Below are 26,936 nucleotides of genomic sequence, written 5' to 3'. Positions count from 1 at the left end.
AAAAATAAATGAAGAGCTATACATAGTGTTATGTGCTTCATGTAGATGGCCACAGCTATTACTAGTTTTTCTGTACTATGATATTTTTTTAAGCTATATTAAGCTCGTATTCATCAAAATCCACCGGTGGTTTTTTTCATCTCCCTTCCATTTCTATGTGCATCCTGAACAGATCTAAGAAGCACACAGCTGTATGAGCCTGGAGCATTGGGACCATCTGCTTCCCCTGGCAGCAACCCTCGGATTACTGGCAACCCAGTAGCACCTTCTCTGGATTTCCCTCAGCCTCACGTGTTTTTATTCTCATTTAACACCCCCGTCACACAGGAAAGACAGCAGCTTCTGTCCTGCCGAGTAAGATCTTCGGGTTTACTCAGATCATCCGCTGTTAACTGCAGAACTGAAACCTCGATTTCTAATCTCAACCTTCAGTGTTTCAACAGCAACTCATTTCTTTCTCAGATGCAACCCTCACAAGCAGCATACCTCGCCTACCACTAGCGAGTTAAAAAAAAAAACCTACTACACATTTCTGAGGGTCTGAACGCAGAGCTGGGTGCCCTAAGCTAAATAGCACCCTCCCCATCCGTGGGGACCCGAGCACCCCAGCAGCCCGGGGAGGCAGGCAGCAGCCCCCCACAGCCGGGGTGCGGGGCGGGCAGGCTCCCCTCCGCGAGGCGCCCCTGACAGGACCGCCGCCGAAGCAAGGCCGAGACCGGGGGCTCCTGAGGGCCGGAGGGAGGCGTACGGAGAGAGGCCTATGGGAGAGGTGGCCGTAGCACAGCCCAGGGGGTGCGCCTGGGGCCGCCGAGAAGGCGGCCTCCAACTCGCCGCCCTGGCCGGGGACAAGACGCGGCTCCCTCGCTGCGCCTCTCAGCAGGCCCCCTTCACCGAGGGGGAGCAGGCCAGCACCCAGCAGGCGATCACCGCCTCCCCCGACCGCCGCCTGGAAGAGACCGGCGGTCGCAGCTCCGCCTCAGGGACGAGGGAGACCGACACCGCCGGGCACGGACGGGCGCCCGCCCCGCCGCCGTCACGTGACCCGCGGCGGCGCCCCGCCGCCAGCCGCCGCTCCCCCTTCCCCCGCCGGCCTGCTCTGGCCGCGCGGTGCATTGTGGGAGTGGCGGTAAGATGGCGGCGGCCGCCGCTGGACTGAGCTGGAGGCGGGTGTCTTCCTTCACGGGGCCGGTGCCGCGCTCCCGCCACGGGCACCGCGCGGTCGCCATCCGCGAGCTGGTCATTATCTTCGGGGGCGGCAACGAGGGCATCGCCGATGAGCTGCATGTCTACAACACGGGTGCGCGGGGCGGGGCGGCGGGCGCGGCCCGCCGCGGGCGGGGGGCAAGGAGCGCGCGGGGCGGGGCCGGGCCAGGCCGGGGCGGGGGCGCCCGGGGCTGTGAGGCGGCGTTGGGGGGGGGAGCAGCGGCGCGGCTGTCATGTCTGTAGCCGCCGGTGGCAGCAGCCAGCCGCCGCCGGGCACCGGCCTCCTCACAACGAGGGGGATGGCCCCCCCACACCCCGAGCCTCCTGCCCTTCTCTGGGGCTGCTCGTGGGGGGCTCGGCCGCGCCGCTGGCGCTGTGGGGGCGGCGGGCGGGCCGTCCCCGGCTGAAAAGCTGTCTGGAGCCGAAATGGGGGCGAGGAGGGAAATACTCCTGGTCGAGGGTGTCCTCCCGGGGTTGTGCTGCGCCCTGGCTGATGTTGCGACGTTAATGCTCCTTTCCGGGAAAAAGGAACTTGGAAAATCTCCTTACGCGGCTCGCGTCTGTTCTGCTTTCCCAGCCCCTCGTCCTATGGGGCAGCCTCCCCTGGCAGGTCTCCGCCGAATGACTGCAGGCTGGATTAGCCCCCTCGAGTGTCCAAATCCCCCTTCTTCCCTCTGGTGGCAGCTCACGAGAGCTGAAATAGAAATCTTGGTTAGAAAAGTGAACATGTTGGCATTGGGAGCCTTTCCAAACAGGAAGCTGCCCAAGACCGATTTTATTCGTGAAAGATTGGATGCCTAAATAGTTACTGTACGGAATGCTGTGTGAGGCTGGAAAACTTTTGTGTAATTTCAGAGCTTGGGCTGAGACGGGAGATTTAGGTGACTGATCTGTGCTTCTCAGTCAGCCGGTGCTGTCTGCTTGTGCAACATACCAAAAGTATGAAAGTGAGAGCATGTTAACTAGTCTTTTAACTTGCCAACTTTTAAGAATCATTTAAAAATAATTCTTATCATGTCGTCCCCCCGCCCCCCCCCCCCCCCCCCCCCCCAAGAAAAAAGGGGATGGTGTTTTTGCTGAGTGTTTTTGAGATAAAATCTGGGAGCACAAACATGTTTTGGAAGTTTTTTGAGTTTATTAAGAGGAAAATGCTTACTGCTAGAGTTCTTCCAAGCAGATTTTTCCATGGTAGCTTAAAGATCTACTGTACGCAATCACATTTTTTTTGGAAAAAAAAATCTCTTAACCTTTCTGTTTTGATGAGTAATCTAAGGAAAGCTTTTAGATAGTACAGTTATACTATCTTTCAGAACAGAGGTTCTGATGGGTGCCTTTTCAGTGAGTCTTAACATCACTTTTTAAAATTTTTCTGCCCAGACTTTCTGCTAAAGGTGTTTACCCTCTGCGGCAGTGACAAAAAGGATCACAACTCAGTTGTTCCAGTTCCCAGACGGGTGTTTGGCCCAAGCTGACCCTTTTTTTTTTCTGGGGGCTAAGATGCAGGGTTGTGACCTGGGCTGCCTGAGTTTGGGATGTCAGCCATTGCTGTTGCTATGCGTGTGATGATTTCTGAGGAGCTGGCACACAGTGAGGGCATCTTAATCCCCTGTAGCAACACTCACTGGAAGCTTCTAATTTCACACTTCTCCTCTTCGTGCTCATGAAAAAAGCTTAGGAAAAAGGAGACAATATCTCCTGTAATTCTTTCATTCCAGAACAGTTTAAACACCGATATACTGCTGCTGGATCAGGCAGTCTCAGTTGCTCTTTCTTGCCTCTGTGCCTCTCCTCTCCCATGTATCAGTGCAGTGCTCTGTAGATATTAACATTGGTCCCAGAACAGTGTAATTAGTTTTTCAATAGGGCTATTAAGTCCAGGCACACTGCCATGCTGCTGTAGCTCTAATAATTCTGTTTCTAGGGCTAGCTCCCTCTGAGTTAGCGTAGTTATCTCTTTTGTGTGGAACTGCACTTATGTTCCTCATTAGCCTCTTTTTTTGGCAAGTCTATTAAATTGCTGGGTGACCCTTGGTAACTGACTTGTTTCCAGTGACCTCATGTGCTCATTCATATATTGAGTAACATTGGTTTGATAGAGGTGTTTGCTTTTCTTTTTATTAAAAAAAAAAGTTTTAATTCAGTTAAAACTTCGTGTTAAACAAACAGCCCATTCACAGCTATCTACAGGTAAAAGGTAATTCTTTAGAATGCAGAGGTGTTTAAAAATACACTTTCCTTCTCAGTGTTTGAAAACTCTTTTTTTTTTTTTTTTTTACTATAGCTACAAATCAGTGGTTCCTTCCTGCTGTAAGGGGAGATATTCCTCCAGGCTGTGCAGCACATGGATTTGTTTGTGATGGTACCAGAATACTAGTTTTTGGAGGAATGGTTGAATATGGAAGATACAGTAATGATTTATATGAATTACAGGTAGGAAATGTATGAAGATGTTTCAATTTTGAGGACTACTTTATTTATCTATTTATGAACAAGCACATTTTATATTGCCAACTGCAGAGGAAAGTTAGATGAGCTTTGCTCTGCTCCAGGAAGAATAAACTCTTTAAATAGATTCTGAAGACGGAGAAAATCTAAATAACTTCAAAAAAGAGACTTCCATCTAGTCTAAATAAAGTATAAAATATTTAATGTTTTATGAAGGTTAGCTCTTATGTGTCCCTTTTAATGTATATCCTAAGAAAAGCCCAGCATTCCCTTAAAAATAATTCAGAAAATATATGAGTAAATTCTATTGACTATGAACAACTATAAATGAAGGTATTTCTAAATATATATTTCTTGTCTTTAAGGCAAGTAGATGGCTCTGGAAAAAAGTAAAACCTCAAGCTCCTTCCACTGGATCACCACCTTGTCCTCGACTTGGCCACAGCTTTTCTTTATATGGTAACAAGTGCTATTTATTTGGTGGCCTGGCAAATGAAAGTGAGGATTCAAATAATAACGTTCCCAGGTATGCTTATTTGGTTTGAATTAAATGTCTTTAAAATGTCTTTAAAAATAAATTACCACATTAAAAAAAAAAAAACGACAACTTTGAAGAGGAACATTCTAGGGCGGCTGTCCTGCGTACCAAGTACTCATATTCAGATTATTTGTGCAGTGGAGGGGTTACATGCGAAGGAGCTTAAATATTTCTTCTGCTAATCCCACAATATGTAACACTGACTGACAGCTCTAACACTTTTGGAGGGAAACCTGAATAGACTTTGGTATTTTTTCCTAGTATTTTGGGTGGTGTTTTTAAGAATGGCTTGTTTTTTACAATTACTTAAATCTGCAAAGTCTCATGAGTCATCAGGGAATTCACAATGGAAGTTTCCTTTGTAATGCTGTGAAAAACAGTTATGAATTCATCTGGAAATTTTTTAAAGTAACAGCTGAAGTTGCCTTTTTTATTGGCAAACAGTGCTATAATGCTGAAGTTTTATATCCACATTCACCTGCAGTTCAGAGCACTTATATCCACTGAGCTATAAACTAGCAACTTTAAGCTCAGTAAACAAGAGGTATCTGGTGTGAATGCCAAGATTCAAAGACTGTTGTCTAAAAATAGCTTGCTGATAGATTCAGCAACAAATGGCTAATTGTCTGTTGGCCAGCCTGAAGACATCAGAAAAGAAATAGCTTTTCACCTTTGTTGCCTTAGAGTTGCAGAAATTCATCTCTAATGTCCCACGTCATCGTATATTTCTCACAACTTTGCAGTTTATTCCAAGTTTGTCCATATGTAGTAATTTCTGCTAAGAATGTTGTTTACCAATTTTGAATATTTCTTTCATGTAATGTAGTGTATCAAGTATGATATGAAAGCATGTTTCCTTAGAGACAAGAAGTTACAATAGCTCATTTTTTGTTTTAAATCCATTTAGTTTTGGTACTGTCATCAGTACGAAATGCCATCAAATGTTTTGGGATTTTAAAATTCTACACTCTTCCGAGACAGAAGTCTGTAATAGCTGGAAGTGGTCAGGGTTTAAAGCTCACTTGTAATTGTGCTTGTAAGCAAATTTTTCGTACTTTGCCAATAATACCCTAGATATTTAAATGATTTCTATGAACTGGAGCTGCAACACGGGTCTGGAGTTGTCGGCTGGAGTATTCCTGTGACCAAAGGGATCTTGCCATCTCCCCGAGAATCCCACACAGCCATCGTATACTGCAAAAAAGATTTGGGAAGTCCAAAGATGTATATTTTTGGAGGGATGTGTGGCTGTCGGCTTAATGATCTCTGGGAACTTGACATAGGTGAGTCGATTTGCCAGTAGAAGTCAGTGCACGAGCCTCACTGGTTAAGAAGAAAAATTATAGTATATAATGATTAATGGCATGATGTGCAGATATTATTGGGACTCACACCATAGTGTTAACCTTTTGTAATTTTTGGAATTAAATAGATACAGCATTGTTCACATATATTATCCTCACTGATTTTGGTTGCACTGTGAGATTGTTTGCTTAGAGTGCTATAAAGACTGTCACTATGATAACCAAGTTGAATAATCATAATGAAACCATAATATATCTTTTTGATAAACTGATAAACAATTAGTTTGTCAGTATTTCCTGTGAATTTTAAAAAAAGCTTTAAGTGCTTGTTATTGCGCCTTCTTTCTTAAAATGGCCATCCTAAAAAGGTGAAATTTTGTTTTGTTGAATATTAGAGGTATGTTCCCTCCTAAAATCCAGGTAGTGAAATACACGGTAATAAGTTGCTTGAGGATTTTTATTCTTTTTCTTTTAGAAACCATGACCTGGTCAAGACCAGAAACTAAAGGGACAGTACCACTTCCTCGCAGTCTCCATACGGCCAATGTAATAGGAAACAAGTATGTCTGTTGTTAAAAGCTCAACTCTAGAAAGGTACACCTAGTAGGAGAATGATGATGCTTATCCACTACTGCTCAGTATAAACCATCAGCCCTGTAGAGTACTTTTCTGCTTCTTTTGTCCTACCTCAGTGGAAATTAAAAAGTACCGTTGTTAATTTAAGGGTATCAAACTGTCAGTGTTTCCATCCAGCACGACAATCTGCCCAACCCACAAGCAGCTTTCCAGGCTTCTTAATGCACCTTTGTGCATTCTGGGGCAGTCTCAGCTGGACCTGGGCTGAGTTGGCTCTGTCAGGAGCCAACTTGAGTGCCTCTGTGTCTGTGACACAATGAACTAGCTACGCAAAGAAACTGCCCAAAGAGTAGAACTAGTTCTAGGCAAAACCATTCCACATTTTTGTGGGCCAGTTTTCCTGTAGTCTGTTCCTCATTACTTTGCTTCTTGCCAGTATGATTTGTTTTGGCAGATAGCATTGATAAAATGGACTTTTAAACATGGGTTTCAGTCCATTTTATGTCAGTTTACAAGCTGATGTGAGGAGAAAGAGGCAAGGGGGGAAAGAAGTGTGAAAGCTTTGTATCTTATGATTCAAGAGCTTAGCTTTCTATTATTTACATAAAATGTTATTAGTTTGTAGCCTGCATTATGTTTTTAAATTTTGATATCTGACTTAGATACCGGTCTTCTAATTTTAGAATGGTTTATTGAGAGGTCTGCAGTAAAGGGTTGTAGAAATTACATGTAAATGTGTGATTTTTGGAGAGTATTAGCAGTTTGGTGGTTTGTAAAAAGATACGGTATTAACTTCTGTTTCTGGGAAGTTGTTTGAGGAGCTGGGGGGGCGGGATTTGTTTGGTCGGTTTTTTTAATCAGTTAACTTACTAAAAAATTTCAGAAGGTAGATGTCTGCAACAATACTTTCTAAGGAGACACAAATAAAATCTGCTGTAAACCAGAACTGTAAAGCACTGGAAATTTTGTTTTGTCCTAGTTTGAGAGAGCACATGCAGCAGATCTGGATGTTAATTGGGTTTTCTTTTCTTTTTCCCTCTTCCCTCTTTTCCTGTATTTCAGAATGTATGTTTTTGGTGGATGGGTTCCACAGTCAGCAGGAGGTGAAATTTCTGCTCATGATGGTGAATGGAAATGTACCAGTTCATTTTCTTATCTTAATTTGGGTCAGTGTTTCTGCCTTTCTGGGAGTGGGCATTTTGAATTAATACTTTCTTAACAGTAGAACAAATGTTTTGAAGACCCTGAGAAAAATTTTAGGATACACAGTTGTAATCCTAGCTGACTAAAGAAGATGCCAGTTTTTTACATCTTTCTTAAGAAGTAATTTTTAAATTATTACTATTTTTCTTTGAACTTCAGCAGGTTTGCTGATGCAAATCTTTGTTCATACAACTTTAATGCTAAGTAATATAGATACTCCTTCTTCATTTATAGTAGAAGACAAGAGACAGATCCTGAAATGAGCTTTTTCTAAATGTGATAGTACTATCCCTGAATCTTGTATTTGCCTGAGAGAGACAACCAGAGGTCAGAAAATTCATCCTGTATTAATTGATTGTATCTTGCAAACTAATGGGAAGGCGACCTTCTCTTTGTAATATTGCAAATTCAAATGCAATTGTCTATAAAACCAGAGGTGATTTATTTTCATTTTCTCTGAGCAGTTAAGTGTATTAACATCTGTATTGCTTGTTTTGGAAAACATCTAGAAACTAAATTTTTCGAGTTTCATTTACTAGATACCACAGAATGGATAGGTCTGATCTCAGATTGCCAGGAGGACAAAAGTAACTTGTTACCAGGGCCAAGAGCAGGACACTGTGCTGTAGCGGTTGGCACTCGTCTGTATATCTGGAGTGGTAGAGATGGTTACAGAAAAGCTTGGAACAATCAAGTTTGCTGCAAAGATCTTTGGTACCTTGATACTGGTGAGTCAGAAATAAATAAGAGACTTGTACTATGTTCCATATTTTATTAACATACGGGAAGCTGGCATCGTTGATGAGCAGATCATCTAAAGCTGTAGCAAACTCAAAGATTATTTAAATTTTGAAGCTTATTTAAATAAATCACACTTCACTGTTGATTGTTCAAAGGCTGCAGCTATAACTTAAACTGAAAAAATTAGGAAGGCTTGTTTAAAGCCTCTGAAAGAACTTTGTGGCTAGATTCTCCATGGCATTCCATAGTCAGTAGATACAAGGTGCTAAAGGGTGTTTTACCTAAACTCAGGGTTCCTGGCCTCTTTTCTTAGTGATCTTTTCTGCTGCTACTTACTCTTTTTTACCAAACCCCTCCTTCTCTTGGGATCATTGCTGCTGCTGCTTCCTCATCTCTTGGACTGCAAAAAGATACTGTCAAATCTGAGAAAGGACCAAATTGTTCCTGGGGCTGAAGGGAATTCTGGAGCACTAATCACTCATTAGTAGCTGGCTTGATGCAGGACACCAAGATGGTATTGGGAGAGAGGGAACTAGAATAGTACTTTTGGGAGGGAGTTGTTGCCTGCTCAGGTGGAAGCGTGAGAATGGTTACGGGAGATTGTGAAACATTTAGGAAATCGTGTTTTCTTTTTTTTTTTCCCCTTTTATTTTTTTCCTCAGGAAGGTTAGAAGATGAAAAAGAGTAGCAGGGGAGGGATGTGCTTGAGAGTGCAGTCTAGTCAGGCATCAAGGCAAGTGAGAGGAGCAGGTCACTGGCATTGAATCATGCCTAGGCTTCAGCCTCTGCAGAAGAAGTTTGAGGGGAAGCTCACTTTAGCTACAGAGAGTAAGCAAAAAGGAAGCACAATCTTCTGCGAATACTTTCCAGGAACACATAAAGCTTTAGGAGCCGAAGAGCTGTGTGCAGCCTTTTAGGAAAGGAAGAGGATCTCTTATGTCTGTAATCCCTATAATGATGTATATACAACCCAAAGACTTACTGGCAGCAGAAGAGCCATTAAAAACCAAAGAAAGCATCAAAACTTCAGCATTTTTGAACACTCTAGAATGACGCTGTATAATTCTCTGACTTGACTTGCCACCTTTGACAACTGTGTCTTGTTGAATCTGGTATATATTATACATAAGTGAAAAAGGAGCTATTGATTTTGCTTGCATTATATAGATATTTCTTAAACTGATAAATGAGGGCGATTTCAAACATGCCATCCGTGTTTTATTGGTTTCTTGTAGAGAAACCTCCAGCACCATCACAGGTACAGCTGATTAGAGCTACAACCAACTCTTTTCAAGTGAAGTGGGATGAAGTACCTACAGTTGAAGGATATCTTCTTCAATTACATGCTGACTCACCAGTGCCATCAGTGGCTGGAATACCTGGTACTGGGGCTCCTGAGACATCAGTGCTGAGTTCACAAGGTAGCAGTCAGATCACATTACGCTAATGTTTGTGCAAAGGTAGAGGATTGCATAAGTAACTAATATGAGTTTGGGTGGTTTTGTTTTTTTTTTTTAATCATTTTGAGAGAGGGACCCTGTTTCTTTGGGTTATTCCCAAGATGTGTGCATCATAATTATGGAAAACTCAGCTTTAACTTGTCTCTGTCAGTTTTGGCCAGCTATCTGAATACAAAGATATCGGTGCAGTGCTGGGCACGATTTGAGAAAGGAAATGGTGAGGAAGGGATTTTATCTGACTGTTTGGCCATGCAGTTTCATTTCAGTCTTACAACCAAGTCTTCCTTCAGGCAACTTCGGGTCTCCTTCTTGCTTACTGGAATAGATTCCAACCAACATAATATTAAGTTTTATGTAACTGATTGGAATTTGCTTTTGTTTACCTGAAAGGTGGCTCTTCTCTACATCAAAGTCCACAATCATTGCCTAGTGTCCCTTATCCAGAAATGAAGGTGGATCATCCCAGCCAAACAAATAATGTCATTCCTAATAACGTAAGTGTAAACTGAAAAACGCCTAAGTGGCAAAGTAGTGTGGGAAGCGAGAGAACTGCCAAAACACTTTAACAGTTTTAAAAGTCCCTGAATACTTTTGAGGCCTTAGAAGAAAACCCAAAATCAAACAAAAAAAAAGACACCTGCTGAAGTAGTTGTGTCTGTTTCCTTACATCCTTCTTACTTTTATGATTAACAGACAGTCTTTAAAGTCCTCTTCCTGGTAATGCAGAAAGGAAACTGCAACTGTATTGACTTCCATAATGCTAACTGGGAGCCTGATACCAGTAGAAATACTATTCATCCTCAAAATGTTGGTGAAATTAATGTGGGAAGCAAAAAGGATAAGGCATATTCCTTCTTTGTTAGTGTTTTTATGCTAGTCTGCTTAGTTATAGGTTTCTACTACAGTATAAACCCAATTACTGTCTATTCTGCTTGTGCAGTTGTACATGTTCCACTGTTTTGCCAATTTAAAAGAAAGAGGGAGGAAAAACTCTGGCTAAAGGATACCATTTTTAGAAATGTAGACCTTTTCTTAATTGTGTAAGGCCTCAGGTCTGTATGGGATCCATAATGTATTCTTGTAGAAAACACATGTAGAAGTACTATGAATTTTACTAACAGTGGACATACCTTAGGTATGTGCAAAGGTTGAAAGCCTGTACAATTGTGACTTTTCCCACCCCCTCAAGTCCCCCCAGTAGACTAAATGTATGCATCAATGAACTTCCATGTAATAACATAAGAACGTGAGCTCACTCTCAGATAAAATTTAGTATGTGTCAGGGACACTTCCAAGTCAACTTAGAGTTTGAGTCTTTGTTTTATAGTGGCTAAGATAAGGTGCCTTGTGAGGTTGGTTTCTTGTTTTAAAGTGCTAGGGGGATTTGTTGGAGGATTTTTGTTTGTTGTTTTCAAGCAAGCATTTTTATGCCATGTTTGCAACTGAAATTTCTGAACTTTGCAGTTAAACATTAACAAATGTATTGTTTTGGTTAGGTCCAAGTTTCCCTTTCATCCAACTCATTATTAAAAGTAGAAGGAAAAGAAAAAGTTGCAGCACCTGAAAACAAGATTACACAGGAGACTATGAAAAACCATGCAGATGCTACAGGATTCAAAGAATCAAATGCCCCTTCTCTTTTGCCTGTTTGTACTTCAAGTAAGATGACTATAGAATAAAAATTAATTAAAAAGTGAGAGTTAACATTCATCTCATAAACATAAGATTATTTCTGTCTTGCAATTTAAAATTGAGGCCTTTATAGTTTAAAACCAACCAAATTGTGCTAGTTATTACTGTACATATTTTTAGAAGATACAAGGAAAAATGAAATCTTAAGTTGTTTGAAGTATTGCAAGGGACATGAAATTCTCAATATATTTATTATTATGATGGCAAATGTGTCTAAACATAAATAGCCCTTTTTAACATCAAAGAACAGACTGACGGGACCAGATTCATTTTACAACATTAAGGTGATAGTAACTCCAGGCTCTCTTTGACACTACTTCTGTCTGTTAATAATGAAAAGCTATTAGCCGATGTAAAATTTTAGGTGACAGAGAGAGGAGCACATTTCTCTCTGACTGTAGAGGAAACAGAAGATGACTAGCCACAGATTTAGGCATTTCACTGAAGTGCCTCAAGTTCAGTGTGGTGAATCCAGGCTCAATCACCTGATCTGTTTATATTTGACTTTCATGTAATTTATAGATGGTTGGATTTTCATTTTCTTCACAGTGTAATTTCAGTATTGTGTGGAAATTTTGGATCTTAGTGCTAAGTGAGAAACAGACTTCCATAGTGGTTAATCTTAAGTTGATTGTTACAAATCTGTGATACTGATTTGTGTAGATACCGTCTCTTTATATTAGGATTTTTTTTCCAAATTAATCCTTTCATAACCAAATAGGTATAGAATAGCAAGCTTAAAACAAATGAAACCGCTGTTTTAATATAACTGTTTACATATATCTATTTATGACTATGCAGACAGACTCTTGTTATGTTATATACCTAAAGAAAGCATTAGCAATTAATATAATTGGATCTATTCTAACCTAAATCTGAGCTAAACTCTGGTTTTATATGAAACTAAAGCCATTAGAACAAGTTGAGATTTGTTAGGTGTTACCAATATTGAATTCTGGTTAATATTTTCTTTTTTTAAGGTCCTCAGACTTCAGCAAATGTAGGTGAATTACATGACTTGGACAAACGAACTGTAAATCCTGATGCTTCTGTATCCAGTACTGTCTCCAGCACACAAACTATGGTAACCCAGCAGGCTGTTAAAACTGAATCATCAAGTACAAATGGGGCAGTTGTTAAAGATGAAACTTCACTAACAACATTCAATTCAAAATCTGAAGGTTTGAAATGTGTTTCACATACTGTATTTTGAGCCATATGTATTTAAGGCCATCAGAGTTCCTCTAGTGTGGTGGGATTCCCATCTTGACTAGTACCTGGGATGGAGATAGGGCTTTGGGCATTGAAGACCTTGGGCAGCCTGGATGATCTCTGCTATGATTTAAACATCTTTTAAAATCAGGATATTCCTTTTATACATTTGTAAACCACTTTGTTTCCTGTAAGTGAAAAGTCCTTTAAATCTTCATTTATGCAGAAGCCCATTTTCTAAATAGCAGTGGCAGCCAGTTTTGGTGCTTATAGCACATTTGCTTTCATTCGGTGATTGTCTGTTTACTTAGTCAGCAAAAGACTACAAATAGTAACCTTAGATGGTTTTGATTTAAAAAAATTGACCTCTGTAACAAATGGCCAGTTCATGTGGCTAGCTCACCGCTAGTCAAATATGGTGACCTCTTCACAGTCTGCTTGAAATAGCTGAAATAAGCAGCAATGCAGAAACCAAACATATTGGTAGTTTTTCAAGTTTTGTTTTTCATGAATGTCAACAGGCCATACATGCTATTGTTTTGAGTGTTAACTAAAGAACTGTATTCTCTTATTGACGCTGTGCGAGTAGTGTAATTTTTACCAAACAGTATTGTATTTTAAAAGCAAAACCCAGAAACACAAGTATAGAATACTAATAATCCCTTGCATTGCTCACGTGCTTAGTGCTTATGTGCTTTATCTTTTTTTTTTTTAAGATTCTATTTTAAATTTAATAAATGTTGTTTTCCCATTTGTTAGGATTGTTTAAAGATTAACTGCTCATGTTCACAATTCAGACTGCATTAATGTCAGAAACAATGCATTCAAATTAAGATTTCATGCTTAGACTATTCATATAATGGCATCAGTATGTGCCTCAATCTGGTATTTAGATTATTTGTTCACAAATATTTCATATCGATTTCATAATTCTGTCACTTTTTAGGATTTTCTGAGTCCTGCCTTCTGTCTGTATCTGTAGCAGCCTGCAATGCCAGGCTCTTACAATTGTTCTGTGAATATGATGCAAGCCAAAATTAGTTGTTCGTGTTATAAATAGAACTGCATGCAAAAGAAGTCTGAGGCATACTTTTGCAACAAATACTTGTAAATGGCTATTGAGGTCAACTTTCATACTCTGTGGACTTTGTGTTAAATTTTTCGTATCACTTAAGCTTTTTAAATATAACTTTTTGTTTCTAGCTGCTGAAACTGCTTATATCATGCCTTCGACAAGGGTCAATACTGGACAGACAAATGATTCACACTCCTCTGTAAGTCTGAAAAAGTATAATCAAATTGCTGTATTTATTGCTCTGTTGATTAGTTGTGAGGGCTTTTCTGTTTTCCTTTAACCATATCTCTGAAAGAAAAGCAATGTATATTTAGGGATTGAAGTGAATAATACAGGGGTAAACATTTCTGTTGTAAAACTAATTGCATTGTGTGGGTTTGATTTGAGTCTAAGTAGCAGTTGTGTAGTTGGGAGGAGATCCAAGTATGTGTTTCAACTGTTGAATCATTTTTATCGACTGGCACAGTGGAATGGTCTCTCTGCTGCATGATGTGCAAATGTAAAATGTTTTTCTGTATGCATAACTGAATTTAAAATGAGGTATGTATTAGATCAGACTAGTGTTAGCTGCTGATCTATAGGTTTGAAACGTAACTAAACTGACATCTTGATGTTTTTCCCTAGAGGAGATGGGGACTGGCTATGCAAGCTGTAAATACTGCCTGAAAAAGTAAATGCTTCCTATTTCACCTGCTTACAACTTAATACACAAAACCAAGGTGCCACTGTTGCCACCAAAAGAGAGGAGCTAAGGATGGGAAGAAGCAGCTGCTACTAAAGGGTTGGGGTGCTTTTGCCAATAGCAGCTGCCACTCCTGCCTCTTTTCCATGCTAGCAGGATCATGGCCTATCTGTGCTGGGCACACTGACCATGCAAGCACCCTCCTGGTGCCTGGAGACAAGCAAGAAAGATGGTTTGTCTCTTATGCCCTCCGCCACCGTCGCCCCATGCCACAGCAGAGGCCCTGTTCTCAGCTGCAAGCGAGTTCAGCAGCAGCTTGAACAAGAGTATGTTTCGGGCTGAGGTATAGCTGAATCCCAGGTAGAGCTGCTGATGTTGGACCATGTCGTGAAACTTCTTGACCTCTGAGTGAAATTAACTCACAACTACATGCTGCTACAGACACCTAGTTCTACAGCTTTAAACTTCTTCCCCTCCCTGTTTAAACTAGAATGCCAGAGGTGACATCCCAACTGTTTTTTGGTTTTGTTTTTTTAAATGATGGACTGTGTCTGAATCAATGTATAAGAACCAGTTGGTTTTGAACAGTATTGTAATAATATATGCATATTCCTTTGAAGTATAAGAAAGTAACACTGGTATGAAAGGGGGTTGTCTCTTACATATGCTAGAGTCTTAACATTTTTTTCACATTACATTGAAGTATGGGTAGTCTACATAACGTGTTCTTCAAACACTAGAAAACTCCACAAAGACAAATGGCACCAGTGAAAACAAGAGACCGGCAGTGGTATGATGTTGGAATTTTTAAGAACAACAGTGCTGTGGTGAGCCAGTTCTACTTGCTGCCAGAAGAAACACTGAGCATCTCTAACAAGGTAGCTGCTAATTCTTCTCTGACACACTTGCACATACGTATTTTGGAATCTGTTGCTCATATGGTTGACAACAAAATGGGGGATTTTCTGATACTGCAGCAGGATCTGGTGCTTATAGGAGTTTTGTATTTTGTGACCATGTAGTTCCTTCTGTATTTTGCTCACTTTTTTTACTATTTCCTGAACTAGATTAGTTTTCTTCTGTTGTTCTTGTATGATAATATGGAATGTCTTACTGTGCTATTGCTAATTCTTTCTGTATTTCTATTTCTAGCCTTAGGAAAGAATTTTAAACTTAATGAACTTTCAAACCACTAAAAATTCTTAAAAATTAAAAAAACCCCAACTTTTTAATATGTTATTTCAGTACAGCATTGAAATGTTTCAATCAAAGTTTCTTCTCTGTTTCCAGAATCTTTGCTTACAAATTGTTAAATATACAAATAAGAAATAGGCTAGGCTGTTTAAAAAGACTAGATATGGAACTGTAGTGGGTTATTAGATTTCTCTAACTTAATGTTGTTGCACGTGTAAGTTTATATATGAAAATGCTGTATGTGTGAAACTTGCAAAAATGTTGCAGTTTTGATGGTAAAAGTGTAAATTAATGATGTCCTAGCAAACTAAAAACAAAAACTATTGGTATGTTTTCTTGAGACAGAAACAAAAGAACAGAACACTTTCAACGAAAGCACTTCACTATAAATATTGCATATCTTAGTTTTAAAGAACGTGGTACATTCTACAGTGTTTACATTGATTGTGATTTCTTATACATTATTCAGAAGGAAAATAGTTCCATTGGAAGTTTCAAGGATGCATCAATGAATATTTTAAACGTAGAAGTACAGTAGCACATAATGTTTCAGAAACCTATTTGTTACTAACTTGCAGTGCCTTTCTTTAAAAGCATTTTGATTATCTACGCATCAAATTGCAACTCCTAAGTGTAGGAATAACTGTTTTTGAAAGAAAAATATTTTTTCGGCCAGAAGAGTATGCTAATTAAATCATAAGCTATGCAGTTGGAAATGCTACTTTGCTTTTACTTTCCCAAGTAAAAATGACCAAGAGGTGCAGTTCAATTTAAATGACTGAAAAATTGAGTGGTTTTTTTGGTTAGAGATGTAGTTTCATATTGCTTCTTAGATCAGCTGTTTTGAGGTGAGCTAGTGCCTCAGTCAGAACCTTTTTGTAAATTCTGATTTCAGTACAAAAGTGTTAGACTGATTTTCAGTTTAATCTAAACTTATTAATCTCAGTTTATCACTACCCACTTTACGTTTTTTTAGGCTAATTGTGTTTAGAATATTTTAAAAATTAACACAAATGTTGCTTTGTTTTCAGATGGAAAGTGCAGATGTACCAGACTACAGATTACTTAAGAAACAGGATCTTTTTCCAGGCACAGTGTACAGGTTCAGAGTTGCTGCAATTAATGGCTGTGGTGCTGGGCCTTTCAGTAAAGTCAGTGAATTCAAGACTTGCATTCCAGGTTTTCCTGGAGCTCCTTCAACAGTCAAAATCACCAAGGTGAGAAATATAGGTAATTCTAGTTCTGATGTATAAAATTCTGGTCACAAGTTTTATCTCGGAGTTCTTGTTTTTAGTTGGTTGGTTGTTGGGGTTTTTTTCCAAGTTAAAATTGTCATATAAAATAGTGTCAAATGCTTAATTGGTTAATTCTGCTCAACGTAATATTATTTAAGAAATCTGCTACAAAGAATTATTTTAAGACTTAATGATCATGCTACCAGATACACATCTTACACAATCATCTGATAGTTTCCCCATGATTTTCTCTTTCTGCATCCTTCAGTCTATAAGGGTTTACCATGCTTTTTAGAAAGAAGTCAAAAGGCACATCTTTATCTCCGAAGAGTGATGATGTTAGGTTAGAATTTTCAGGTGATCTTTAGAGGTTTTTTTTGTATTTTTATATATATATTTTATATATATATATTTTTATATATATATATATATGAGTATCTTATGGTTACCTACATACTATCATATTTTTTCCCTTTTTCTTCAGAGTGTAGACTGTATTCATCTTTCGTGGGAGCCTCCTGCTTCACCCTCTGGAAATATTTTAGAATATTCTGCCTACTTAGCAATCCGTTCCACACAATTACAGGAAAATCCAAGTCAGCTTGTATTTATGAGAATATACTGTGGTCTTAAAACATCATGTATAGTGACTGCTGCCCAGCTTTCAAATGCTCACGTTGATTACACTTCCCGACCTGCAATAGTGTTCAGAATTTCTGCAAAGAATGAGAGAGGATACGGACCAGCCACGCAAGTTCGATGGCTTCAAGGTAAAGTCAGTGTCGGACGCAGCATTTAAATGGGCTGTAGCTGTGGTGGGGAAATGGCGTATTGTGTCTCTAGAACCAACACACTTTTTTCTCAGCAGTGCATGTGAAGTTCTTGAAATGTCATTTTGTTCCTTATAGAAGTTTTAAGAAAATTTAGTTGTTGAATTTGGCATAACATTTTAAAAAAATTTTTATATTTGTTCACAAGCAAAGACAAGCAGGTACTGAAATGTTGGTTATTGAGTCTCACCCAGTCCCTCAAATAATAAAAGCTTAGCAAGCTTCTGATTTCCCTGGGCTTCACTTCAGCTCAAAAGTTTTTCATTCTAATAAGTAATCCAGTTACATGCATGGGTGTAATCAGGTGTTTTTCAATGTCTTCCCCCTCCTTACTAGAAAAATTTTTCATAAGGTGACATAAGGTGCATTTTTGTGACTCATATACACTTCAAAGGCCGTATTACAGCCAGAAGAGGTTTTGTCATCTTGTCGCTGCACTTGAATTTGTATAGGTTCACGATGAGTTGGGGATGGGAATGGATCCACTGAAAATAAAGATTAGTTTTTAGCCTGATCAGTTCTGGCTCACCTTTTAAGTAAGCCAGTCCAGGGGCTCAAAAGAAGAAGTTTTGCTGGCCTCTCCTCTCATCCCACTCCTTCCCCTTTCAGGCTTAGGTTTCTGCTAGTTGGGAGCTGGCTTTGCTCAGCGAGAGGTCCTGTGAGCACGGAGGAAGGTTAGGAACAGCAGAGCGAGGGGAGCGTGCCCGCTCCCTCCAGGAGTAATGAACTGTTGTATCGGTTTAGCTGACCTCTCAGTTTGTGGGCTGTGATCCACAGGGTGTGGTTGAAAGCAAACTGTTGAATACACCACTGCTTGTTTTTTAACATGTGTTTTCCTAAGATGGAGAGCAACAATGAAGAAGTTGTCTTCCCTAATGTTTAGTATTCCGATGGTGTTTTAACCCTTTAATTGGCAAGGGTTTTGACCATGATCTGTATCCCAGAACTCTGAAACAGTAGTTGTTAGAAAGTGTCTGACCATGTACAGGATGTGAAATTATGAAACATTTAACAATGTCTCCTTCTTTTTGCAGATATGAAAACATCAAGCTCAAAGTAGAAACAACATAATAAATCTCAAGTTTTGAATGTAGTGTTTAATGTAACTCTTGTACTATTTGTAAATGCTACAAATATTTTATTTTTGCATTGTTTTTATCTTAAAAATATATAACCTTTTTTACGTTTGAAACATCAGCGTTATACAACCTTGCTCAGGTATGAGTATCGTATAGAAACTATATTGAAGATGGTGGGGTGGAGGACCATACTCTATCCAGTAGCTCTTTTTGGTAGTGATAGTAAAATGAAAAAAATACACTGTTTCAAATTAAAAATAAATAAATAAAAAATTGGCACATGCAGTAGTATTTGAGGTAGGGTTCCCATGATTGCTACAGATCTTGCAGAGATAATTCATAAGATTTGGTATATGAGCAAATTCTGTTTGGTTTCAGTTCCTTATACCACATTCTTCATTGTGGTGCCTGAGTACAAGGAAAAAAATTCCAGTTATTATATAGTAACTTAAAATGTATAAATATTTTAATATATACTTTTTTTGTAAAGAAATGATTTTTCTACTATTTGTAAGAAATATCTTAATCTTGAAAGATATCCCCTGAAGTTTTAAAAGGAAAAAGATAAACTTAGTCATTTCTCCTATTACAAAACAACGTAAATTCATTGTAAATGCACTACTAATATTTAGAATTATCCTTTTGTAGTTGTACAAATCTTAAACTTGTAAATACCAATGTTTACAAGAGACCTTTCTGGTCTTGTATTAAAACTTCCATGAGATTCATTCTCTTTTTTTTAAATCCATATGCTTTGCTTTTAGCATATGCTTGCTTTTTGCACTAATAATAACTTACCTCATTCCTGTGTTTGTAATCACTTGTGTTGCTTCCATAATGTTTCTGTAAAACTTCAATCTGAAAATTTTAACCAAAGTTTAGAATACATGGTAAGCAATTTTGCACATATTATATGGCAACTTTCAACATATTTATTCCAGTTAATCTTCTTAAGTGCTTGTTTGCTTTACCAGTATATTCTACCAATCAAGTTCAGTATCTCCCTTTTACTATGCATCATTTTACATTAACTAGCTAGCTGATAAATTCAACAAGCATTACTTCTAGGAATAGGTTGATCCATTCCTATGCTAAAAGAAAAAATTTGTTCACAGTAGTGAAATAAAGGTAAACATTTAAAATGCTATTTATGTATCTATATATAAACCTATGTTTACCAAAGTGTAGAGGAAAATGGCTGAGTTGGACAAGGTCACTAGGTGAATAGATTGAGGCACCTAAATAAGATTTATTTTAAAATAAAATCTAAATTATTTACTGTGCAATGAAGTTTATACTTTGCACTTTAATTTTGCCCCGAATGCCAAAAGACTATACATGAAGGTAGAATTTCTTGCCTCTGCCAGTTAAATTTGTCTTAAGAGCGTTTGTAAATATATAAACTAAAAGAAATTATGTGCCTGGTTTGGTGGGAGAAGTATCATGAAAATATTAGAAATTTAACCGCTCAAGTATCCCAGAGCAGATTTAATAGCCAAGTTTTAGCTACCCTGGAAATCAGGGTTGTAATGGAAGTGCTGATACAGCCTTAATTATCGCAACACATCACATGCTGTAATAGCATATAAAAAGTGCTGGGGACCATAAATCGCGATAATAGTGTTAATTGTGGCACAGGAGTAATACACGTGGTTTTACTCCAGAGAAAAATCTTGTGTTTATGACAATGACAGATATCCCAGATTCACTTTAAACAGTGTTTATAGTATGAATGTATAGGACTTTTCCTGAAGTTAACTGGCTTTAAAATATTTGTGTTTTAATGATCCATTTCATCAGGTATGATCTCACTACCAATACTGTCTGATAACTAAAATACTGTACACATTAGCAGTTAACTAGAAGAATAGAACTTGGTCTTTCTTATTAGTACTGTGAAAGAAGCCTTTAGAGAAAACACTTGTGGCTTTGATTTTGTTGGTTGATAGCTGTGATTGTAGAGTTGTTATTTAAGAATAAAATCTGTTGGGTATGTCTGGGTGGAGTTTTTTTGCACTTGGTTTCACATGCTTTGCACAATTTCTTTTTCAGTGGGTAAGTCACAACTACCAAAGGGTAAAACTGTGGCGTTTTCAATGAAAGTATAATTTCCTTGTAAGTGTGCTTTCTTCAGCTGACTTGACATAAGACGTCACTTTCTCTTCTTTGTCCAAGTTGGGTGATGTTGAATAGTGATCATATGCAAATCTTCAGTTCCTCACAGTTTTACTTTAAAATGAAATTGTGGTACACGCTGTAAAATACACTTTGTGGTCTGTTTTTAGAACTGTATTTATAACGTCTAAATCCCACCTGTTTGCCTATCAACTAGATATCAGACAAATACTGATTGTTCGATTTTAAATTCATTTGGAAGACTGTTGCCATCGGCTCTTTGAGAATCTGTGTTATCCATTGATTTAATGTATTGCTAAAGGACATGTAACAGAAGCTGAAATCTATCAGATGACAGTATCCATATTGTAGAAATGTCTAGGTTTACTAAACTCCTTAGGGAAGTTGTGACTGTGTACGTATAAGACAGTCGTGCCGGTTACGGCAGACACTGCTACAGCTTCACCTTAAGAATGTTCTTGTGAAAATGGCAATGCAGTGAACGATAACCTACACTTTGTGTTTTCAAAGTAATTATAGCAATATCTTTTGAATGTAGTTTGGAGTAGAGCACATGATCATGCCATAAACTCTGAAGATATAATAAATATTACTGTTGTTATCTGATATTTCAGGATAGCGAATTTGACGTGAACTTAGTCTTACAGCCTGTTACTTAATGACCTCTACCAGGAAACTGACATTTTGTACAATTCAAGTTGATCAGTCTTATTTCGAAGCATTGTTTGTTCTTTGTAATAAAGTGGTTGTCCTATCAAACGCATTGTAACCACTGAATGTCTGTTTTTTCAAAGGTGTAAGTGTACAAACTTCAAATTTCTGCCCTTTAGAAAAGGGGATGATTCAGAGAAGAGAGTGAGTATATTTGTCGGGGGGGGGGGGGGGGGGGGGAGGGTTTAATGATAAGCATTGTAATATTGAGTATTACTCTTTCATAAAAAGTATTTCCCAAGTTACTTCTTGGTTACCTCATGGGGTTTTTTTTCTTAGTTGAGGCTTCCCAATTTCATCCTCCCGCCTTCTCCTGCAATTGCTGTGCTCTCACCGTTACTTTGCCCCCTTTGTGCCGTGCAGCTTGCTGGCTGCGGCCTCTGAAATGAAATTTTGAAACGGCTTCCCCTGTCTATACAGCGTTTGTGTTGCTGCTGTTCAAAATGAGTGGCAAAGAGTTTGGTATTGCTTTGTTACAGTTTGGTAAAAGGATGGGCTATGAGTGAGCACTTACCGTGCTCAGGAGGCTTCTAGTAAGGATATGAACTGTGTGCATGTCCAACTCTGCTCAAAATGTCACAGTCTTAGGGCAAGTTGCTGAACTTTTATGGCAGTTGACTAGGGGAACTCCTGGGGATATAAGTAATACATGTTTCTAGAAGCAGGGGAGCAGAGAGGAGCGAGTGAACTGAAAGGTCTACAGAATCGTTTCTAGACCTCTTTAAGAGACTTTACATAAGAAACTGCTAAAAGCTGTCTGCTCCAAATTGATTCCTTCCCTGTGTTCCTAGCTATTATAATAGAGTAACTGTTGTTGTCTTATTTTCAGCTATTTGTGATCCTTGCACAAGTGGAAAACAAATGGGAAAACCTAAACAATCAGTGAAGAATTCCCTTGTGCTTTTTTCTTTCTAAGATTCTTGGAGTAGGAGTTATTTTCTCTTTAAGGCAGACTTGAATTTACTGTATGAATTAATTTTTTTTTCTTTATAGCATTACTTGGTTCTTGGTGTATTTTTATAACACATTTTAGCGAGCTAAAGGCCAGGGCTTTTATTCTGTGGCTTCCAGTTCTGACACTGAAGCATTTCCAGATTCCCAAGACAGGGGTGGAGCATTAACTGCTGGCATTGCGTTAGCAGTTAATGTGTTCCTCCTCCTGGTAGTAGTTGTGAAAAACTTCGTTTTGGTGCGTTTGCCATTGATCTGAAGCTACGTAGAGATCCCTTTTATTGGAATTTCCAGAAGTTAGGTGAAAGTAGCAGGAAGATGAGCTTAAAATGGATCCTCTTGCTCCATGAATGAGTCTTTAGGATACTGCACCTCCAATCCTTCCTCTAGAGAGAGGAAATCCCCACGGTGTGCTGTGGGGCAGGGGGGGGTAGGCTGGGCATGCAGCTAGATCCCAGCGTGAATGAGCCGGGTCAGGTCTCAGCCAGAGAACTTCTCTCCTGCACCTGCAGACCCCGCCTTACACGGGCCTGGTTTGGGAAATACTACGATAAAAATCACAAACCAAGCCCAGGCGTGTCGCTGGGCCCCAAGGACAAGTGATAGGGCAGGGTCTGTGAGGCTGAATCCTCCCGTCTTCCCCAAACCAAGGCGAGGTGGTTGAATCCACTTAGAAACAGTCTCTGGCAAACACTGGCCCCTGGTCTGGATCTGGGGGGAGCCCCGGCTGCTGACAGCGCCGGTGCCCAGGACTGCGGGGCTTGGTGCTGGAGACACGGCCCCTCTGCCCCCTTCTCCCTTGCCCACGCATCCCCCGGTCAAGCGCAACAGCCATCGTCTGGCTGTGCCGCTATTGACAGTAGCGGGAATTGCTGCGCAGAGAAAAACGGGTAACGGGAGGCTCATGCCTGGAAGGCTTGAGGCAGCGGGATGCTGATGTGTTTTAGGCACCCAGTTTAATTTCAGATTATATGAGATGGTATGAGTTTGCTCTGCTGGGCTCATCAGCTCGGCAAAGAGGCAGAAGCAGCGGAGCAAAAGAAAGGGAGGGGCTGGGCTGCATGGGTGGGAGAGGGGGAAGGAAGAGGGTTGGGAAGGGATGGGTTGGGAGGAAGGCCCAAGAGATCTCTGTGAGCTGTTGGGCCTGTTTGTCTAATTCTGTCCATATGTGCCTGACAGGTCATGAAAATCTGGCACCTAAAAAGGCACTAAGTGGCTCCTTGCTCTGTTCCCGAAATCCTTCAAAAGCCCGAAGTACTTCACATTTACTTGTTGGACTTACAGCCCTACCAATAACCAAAAAAAAAATCTACCAAGTTGGGGCTGGGTTTGGTTTGCTCTCATTGTTTTACTGAAGGGATTCTTGCCTCTCACAAGCATCTGCTTTTAATATCTGACGTAATTGCTAAGTTGGTACAGAAGCTCCTTAAAATGAAAATTAAGGCTCGGATATGGTATCTTCAAAGAGAAAAAGAGATGAAGCATTTCAGTGTGTCCCAAATGGTAAGTAGTGTTCAGAGAGTTATTTCCGTATCTGATGAAATTATGAAATACTGTTATCCACACATGGAAGTCATCGATATACAATTATTTCCAAGTGATTCATAAAAGAGGCACACTGGCTACGTGCCATCTTAGGAGGTTCAAAACCACCAGTTCCTTGGTTTTGTTTGCATCCTCTTCTTTTGTTTGCATTCTCTCATTTAAATGTTTTTTTTGCCAGGGACTCTCTAACCGCCTTTGAGGATAACCACCTCTTTCTTATATGCAGTGCCGATAATTCTCCTTTAACAAAAAGTTATTAGGTACAAGTAGTAGCTCATAACTTTGAGCAGCATTAAGAAGTACCCCAAATTTTTCTTTTTAGTAGCAGCTTTGTAATTATTTCTTCATTGCACTTTGCCTGAGTAGGGAGGAGACTTTTATATGTTGACTTTATATGCTGTCTGCTCCGGAAGGAAAATGTTCGGAGCCTAGGAGCAACTCTCTGAAATGACTGTCTTGAAAAAAAGACTTGGAATTTCAATCTAACAGTTTGAGGTTTCACCTACTTACGTTATAGCATAAATGTTTTAGTATAAATGCAGACTATTTCTGTGGTTATTATGCAAAGATTAGTTACTGAGACCAGTTTCTTGTATTTGTGCTGCTGTTAGAAGATCAGGAAGATGAAGTTGCTGTAGAAAGGTGCTGCTGAGCCATCTGAAGTAACATGGGAGCTGTCAAGGCAGACAACACAAAACTGTGGGTTATCGTCAATATTTTTTCTGGTGGATCCAGAACTTGATCTCACTGCATCCACTCAAGAGACACTTGGGATGAGTTTCAGCTGCTTGGCTTGTAAAACATGGCTGTTGCTACTGGTTTTGAATAGAGTAGGAGCTGACTCGTCCTCTGATGCAGCACTTCCCAGGCCCGCAGACTCCGCGTTCCCATCCCATCGTGATGGAGCCTGTTTCCCTGTAGCAGAAACGCTTTCTAGCTGGCCAGAGGTGAGACTTCAGATCCTTCCCCTTCTCCCTCAGTGCTTAGCTTTTGCTACCGGCTGGCTCCAGGCAGCCCCCTGCTTACCAGATTGCTTTTCCCGGTGTGTTCCATTACACAAGGACCTTCAGCATCTGGGTGGGTTTGGATTTCATGGCCAGGGCCAAGGAGTTGGATGCCACAGAAACAAACCTGTGCATCCCAGAGTCCTTTTTATCTGTGCTACGCTCTTCTCGCCAGTGATGGGACGTAAGCTCTGATGGGGTCAAGTATTTGTCTTTACACGGGGTGCAGAGAGGAGTAAAAATAGTATATATTCCCCCTAATTTGCTGTTGCATAAAATGGTGACTACATTTTAGCTGCAGTTGTATTTCGAATGACACAGCATTTATATCTGAACTGTGTCTCAGGCATGCTGTTGGAAATTGCTTTTACTTGCTGTCCCTGCTCCTGTGTCCTGTTGTGTGGGAGATGATACTCTCGTCATTGCAGGCGTGACATTTCAGATTCCCTGCCCTTATTTACTGAATTATTTTATTGATTTAAGTTAAGAGTCTTCTGTAATTTTGCCTCGCTTGTTTCTGTCATGCTAAAGACACACCTGAAACAAATACACCTAAGAAACTAGTTTTCTGCTGTCGTCGTCGCTGCGCAAGCTACAACCAGTGGCCTAGGTCCATGTCCTACTCTCAGTGTGAGTGGAGCTGCGTACTGAGGCAGGGCAGGGAACCGCTTTGAGTTGGAAACAACCCTTTTTTGTTCAGAGAAGACGTACAGTGACAAGAGTTTAGGAGCAGCAGGAAAATGCTTTAGGCCCTGTTGCCCCAATGGCAGGGGAGGACTCACACTGCCGCTGGTGATTTCTGGACAAAGCGGTCTGCACCCTGAACAGGACCAAAAACCTGGGCTGATTCTGACCAGGAATAAATTGCTGCTAAAACTTTGCAATGCACTGTCGTTGATGTGCCTTTTGGGGTTGAGCACTGAGCCATGTATTACTGTGGTTTGTTAGCCAGAAACCAAACTCAGGCAGCTCTGTCCTGAAATTCAGCTGCCATCTCTGGTGCTGTACAGGCTGGGCCAGATTAAGTATTAGGCACACACGGATTAGATTAGCAGCCTGAAGGATGCTCCTCTGCCCAGCAGCTTTAAACCCTCAATAGTTTTCTTTCATACAAAAGCAAATCAGGTGCCACTGCTCCCAATAAATGGATCCTCTGGACCAGTGTGCTGCAGTAAGATACTCCAGGAAATGACCCTGGCCATTTGCCTGGAAGATTTCCTAAATCAGTGGAGCTGACTCCCTCTGAGCTACTGTGCACTGCCTTGCCTCTCTCCCTGCCTCCGCAGCCATACTTGGAGACTGCAATTTAATAAATGTGGTGCAGCTGGCACCAGTTTGGAAACGATTGTGCATAGGAGCAAACTGCCCTCACTCCCAAGAGCACTTGGCCTTGGATGTCAGCACAAGCTGAACTGGCACCGAGTTTCTGGAGAGCTTTCCATTAAATTTTTACATACGGAGCGTCAGAGATGACATTGCAGTCCATTATCATGCCAATTTCACAAATCAATAAGTACACAGATCAATATTCGGTTGCTTAAGTATAATTTCTTCAGCCTTTTAAAGGGTGGAAGCGTGAATGATTATACCAGAACAACATCTCTTATTTTCAAAGAGGAGAAATTGGTTCGTGTTTTCAACTATGTGTATGTCTTAAACTGTAGCACAGCCAAAGGCACCCTTCCACTGCTGCTGTTTTCACCAAAGCAATTTGGAAGGGACATATGAGAATAACCATTGTCCGCATTATCAATGTTTAACTTCTTCCTATGGACTGCTTGGGCCTTATATAAACCATAGTTCATCATAGCATTATTCATCCTAGAATCTACCTATAGGATTTTCATTTATAAACCTAAGAAAATTCACTTCAAGTTTAAGTGAAAAACTTTCTTTCTTCTACTTTACTCGGTACAAATCAAAACCAAAAAAAAGTCTAGCCTGCACCATTTGGGAATACAGTGACTTAAAAGCAAGTTGTCTTATCACTGTAAATATAACTGAAGCAGCAAGTCTACGTGATTTAACTAGAAAATTAATCAATCACATTCAAAGGTCTGCAAAATGAAGAATTCTATAGCTATAAGCAAGGCTGCTGCCAGCTCTTATCATGACAGCAA

The 26,936-nt window shown here is 40.1% G+C and overlaps 1 protein-coding gene across 2 annotated transcripts; it reads left to right on the top strand.

Moving 5' to 3' along the window:
* Positions 1-817: 817 nt before the first annotated feature.
* HCFC2 (host cell factor C2) lies at positions 818-21,384 on the top strand. Of its 2 annotated transcripts, XM_075502466.1 has the most exons (16): positions 820-1,297; positions 3,485-3,633; positions 4,014-4,174; positions 5,261-5,469; positions 5,966-6,050; positions 7,129-7,232; positions 7,809-7,997; positions 9,246-9,431; positions 9,861-9,964; positions 10,967-11,129; positions 12,143-12,343; positions 13,578-13,648; positions 14,872-15,009; positions 16,357-16,542; positions 17,045-17,330; positions 18,425-21,384. In XM_075502466.1, the coding sequence occupies exons 1-16, from the start codon at positions 1,132-1,134 to the stop codon at positions 18,448-18,450; spliced, it is 2,424 nt and encodes an 807-aa protein (XP_075358581.1). In that variant the 5' UTR covers positions 820-1,131; the 3' UTR covers positions 18,451-21,384. The 2 variants fall into 2 exon arrangements, with proteins under 2 accessions (XP_075358571.1, XP_075358581.1); XM_075502456.1 differs by lacking the exon at positions 18,425-21,384 and having other exon boundaries at positions 818-1,297; positions 17,045-18,396.
* Positions 21,385-26,936: the final 5,552 nt, after the last annotated feature.

The sequence above is a fragment of the Mycteria americana genome, chromosome 1 (assembly GCF_035582795.1).
Source record: "Mycteria americana isolate JAX WOST 10 ecotype Jacksonville Zoo and Gardens chromosome 1, USCA_MyAme_1.0, whole genome shotgun sequence".
Taxonomy (NCBI): Eukaryota; Metazoa; Chordata; class Aves; order Ciconiiformes; family Ciconiidae; genus Mycteria; species Mycteria americana.
Note: the sequence above shows the minus strand (reverse complement) of the source record. Positions and strands in the feature narration are given on the sequence as shown.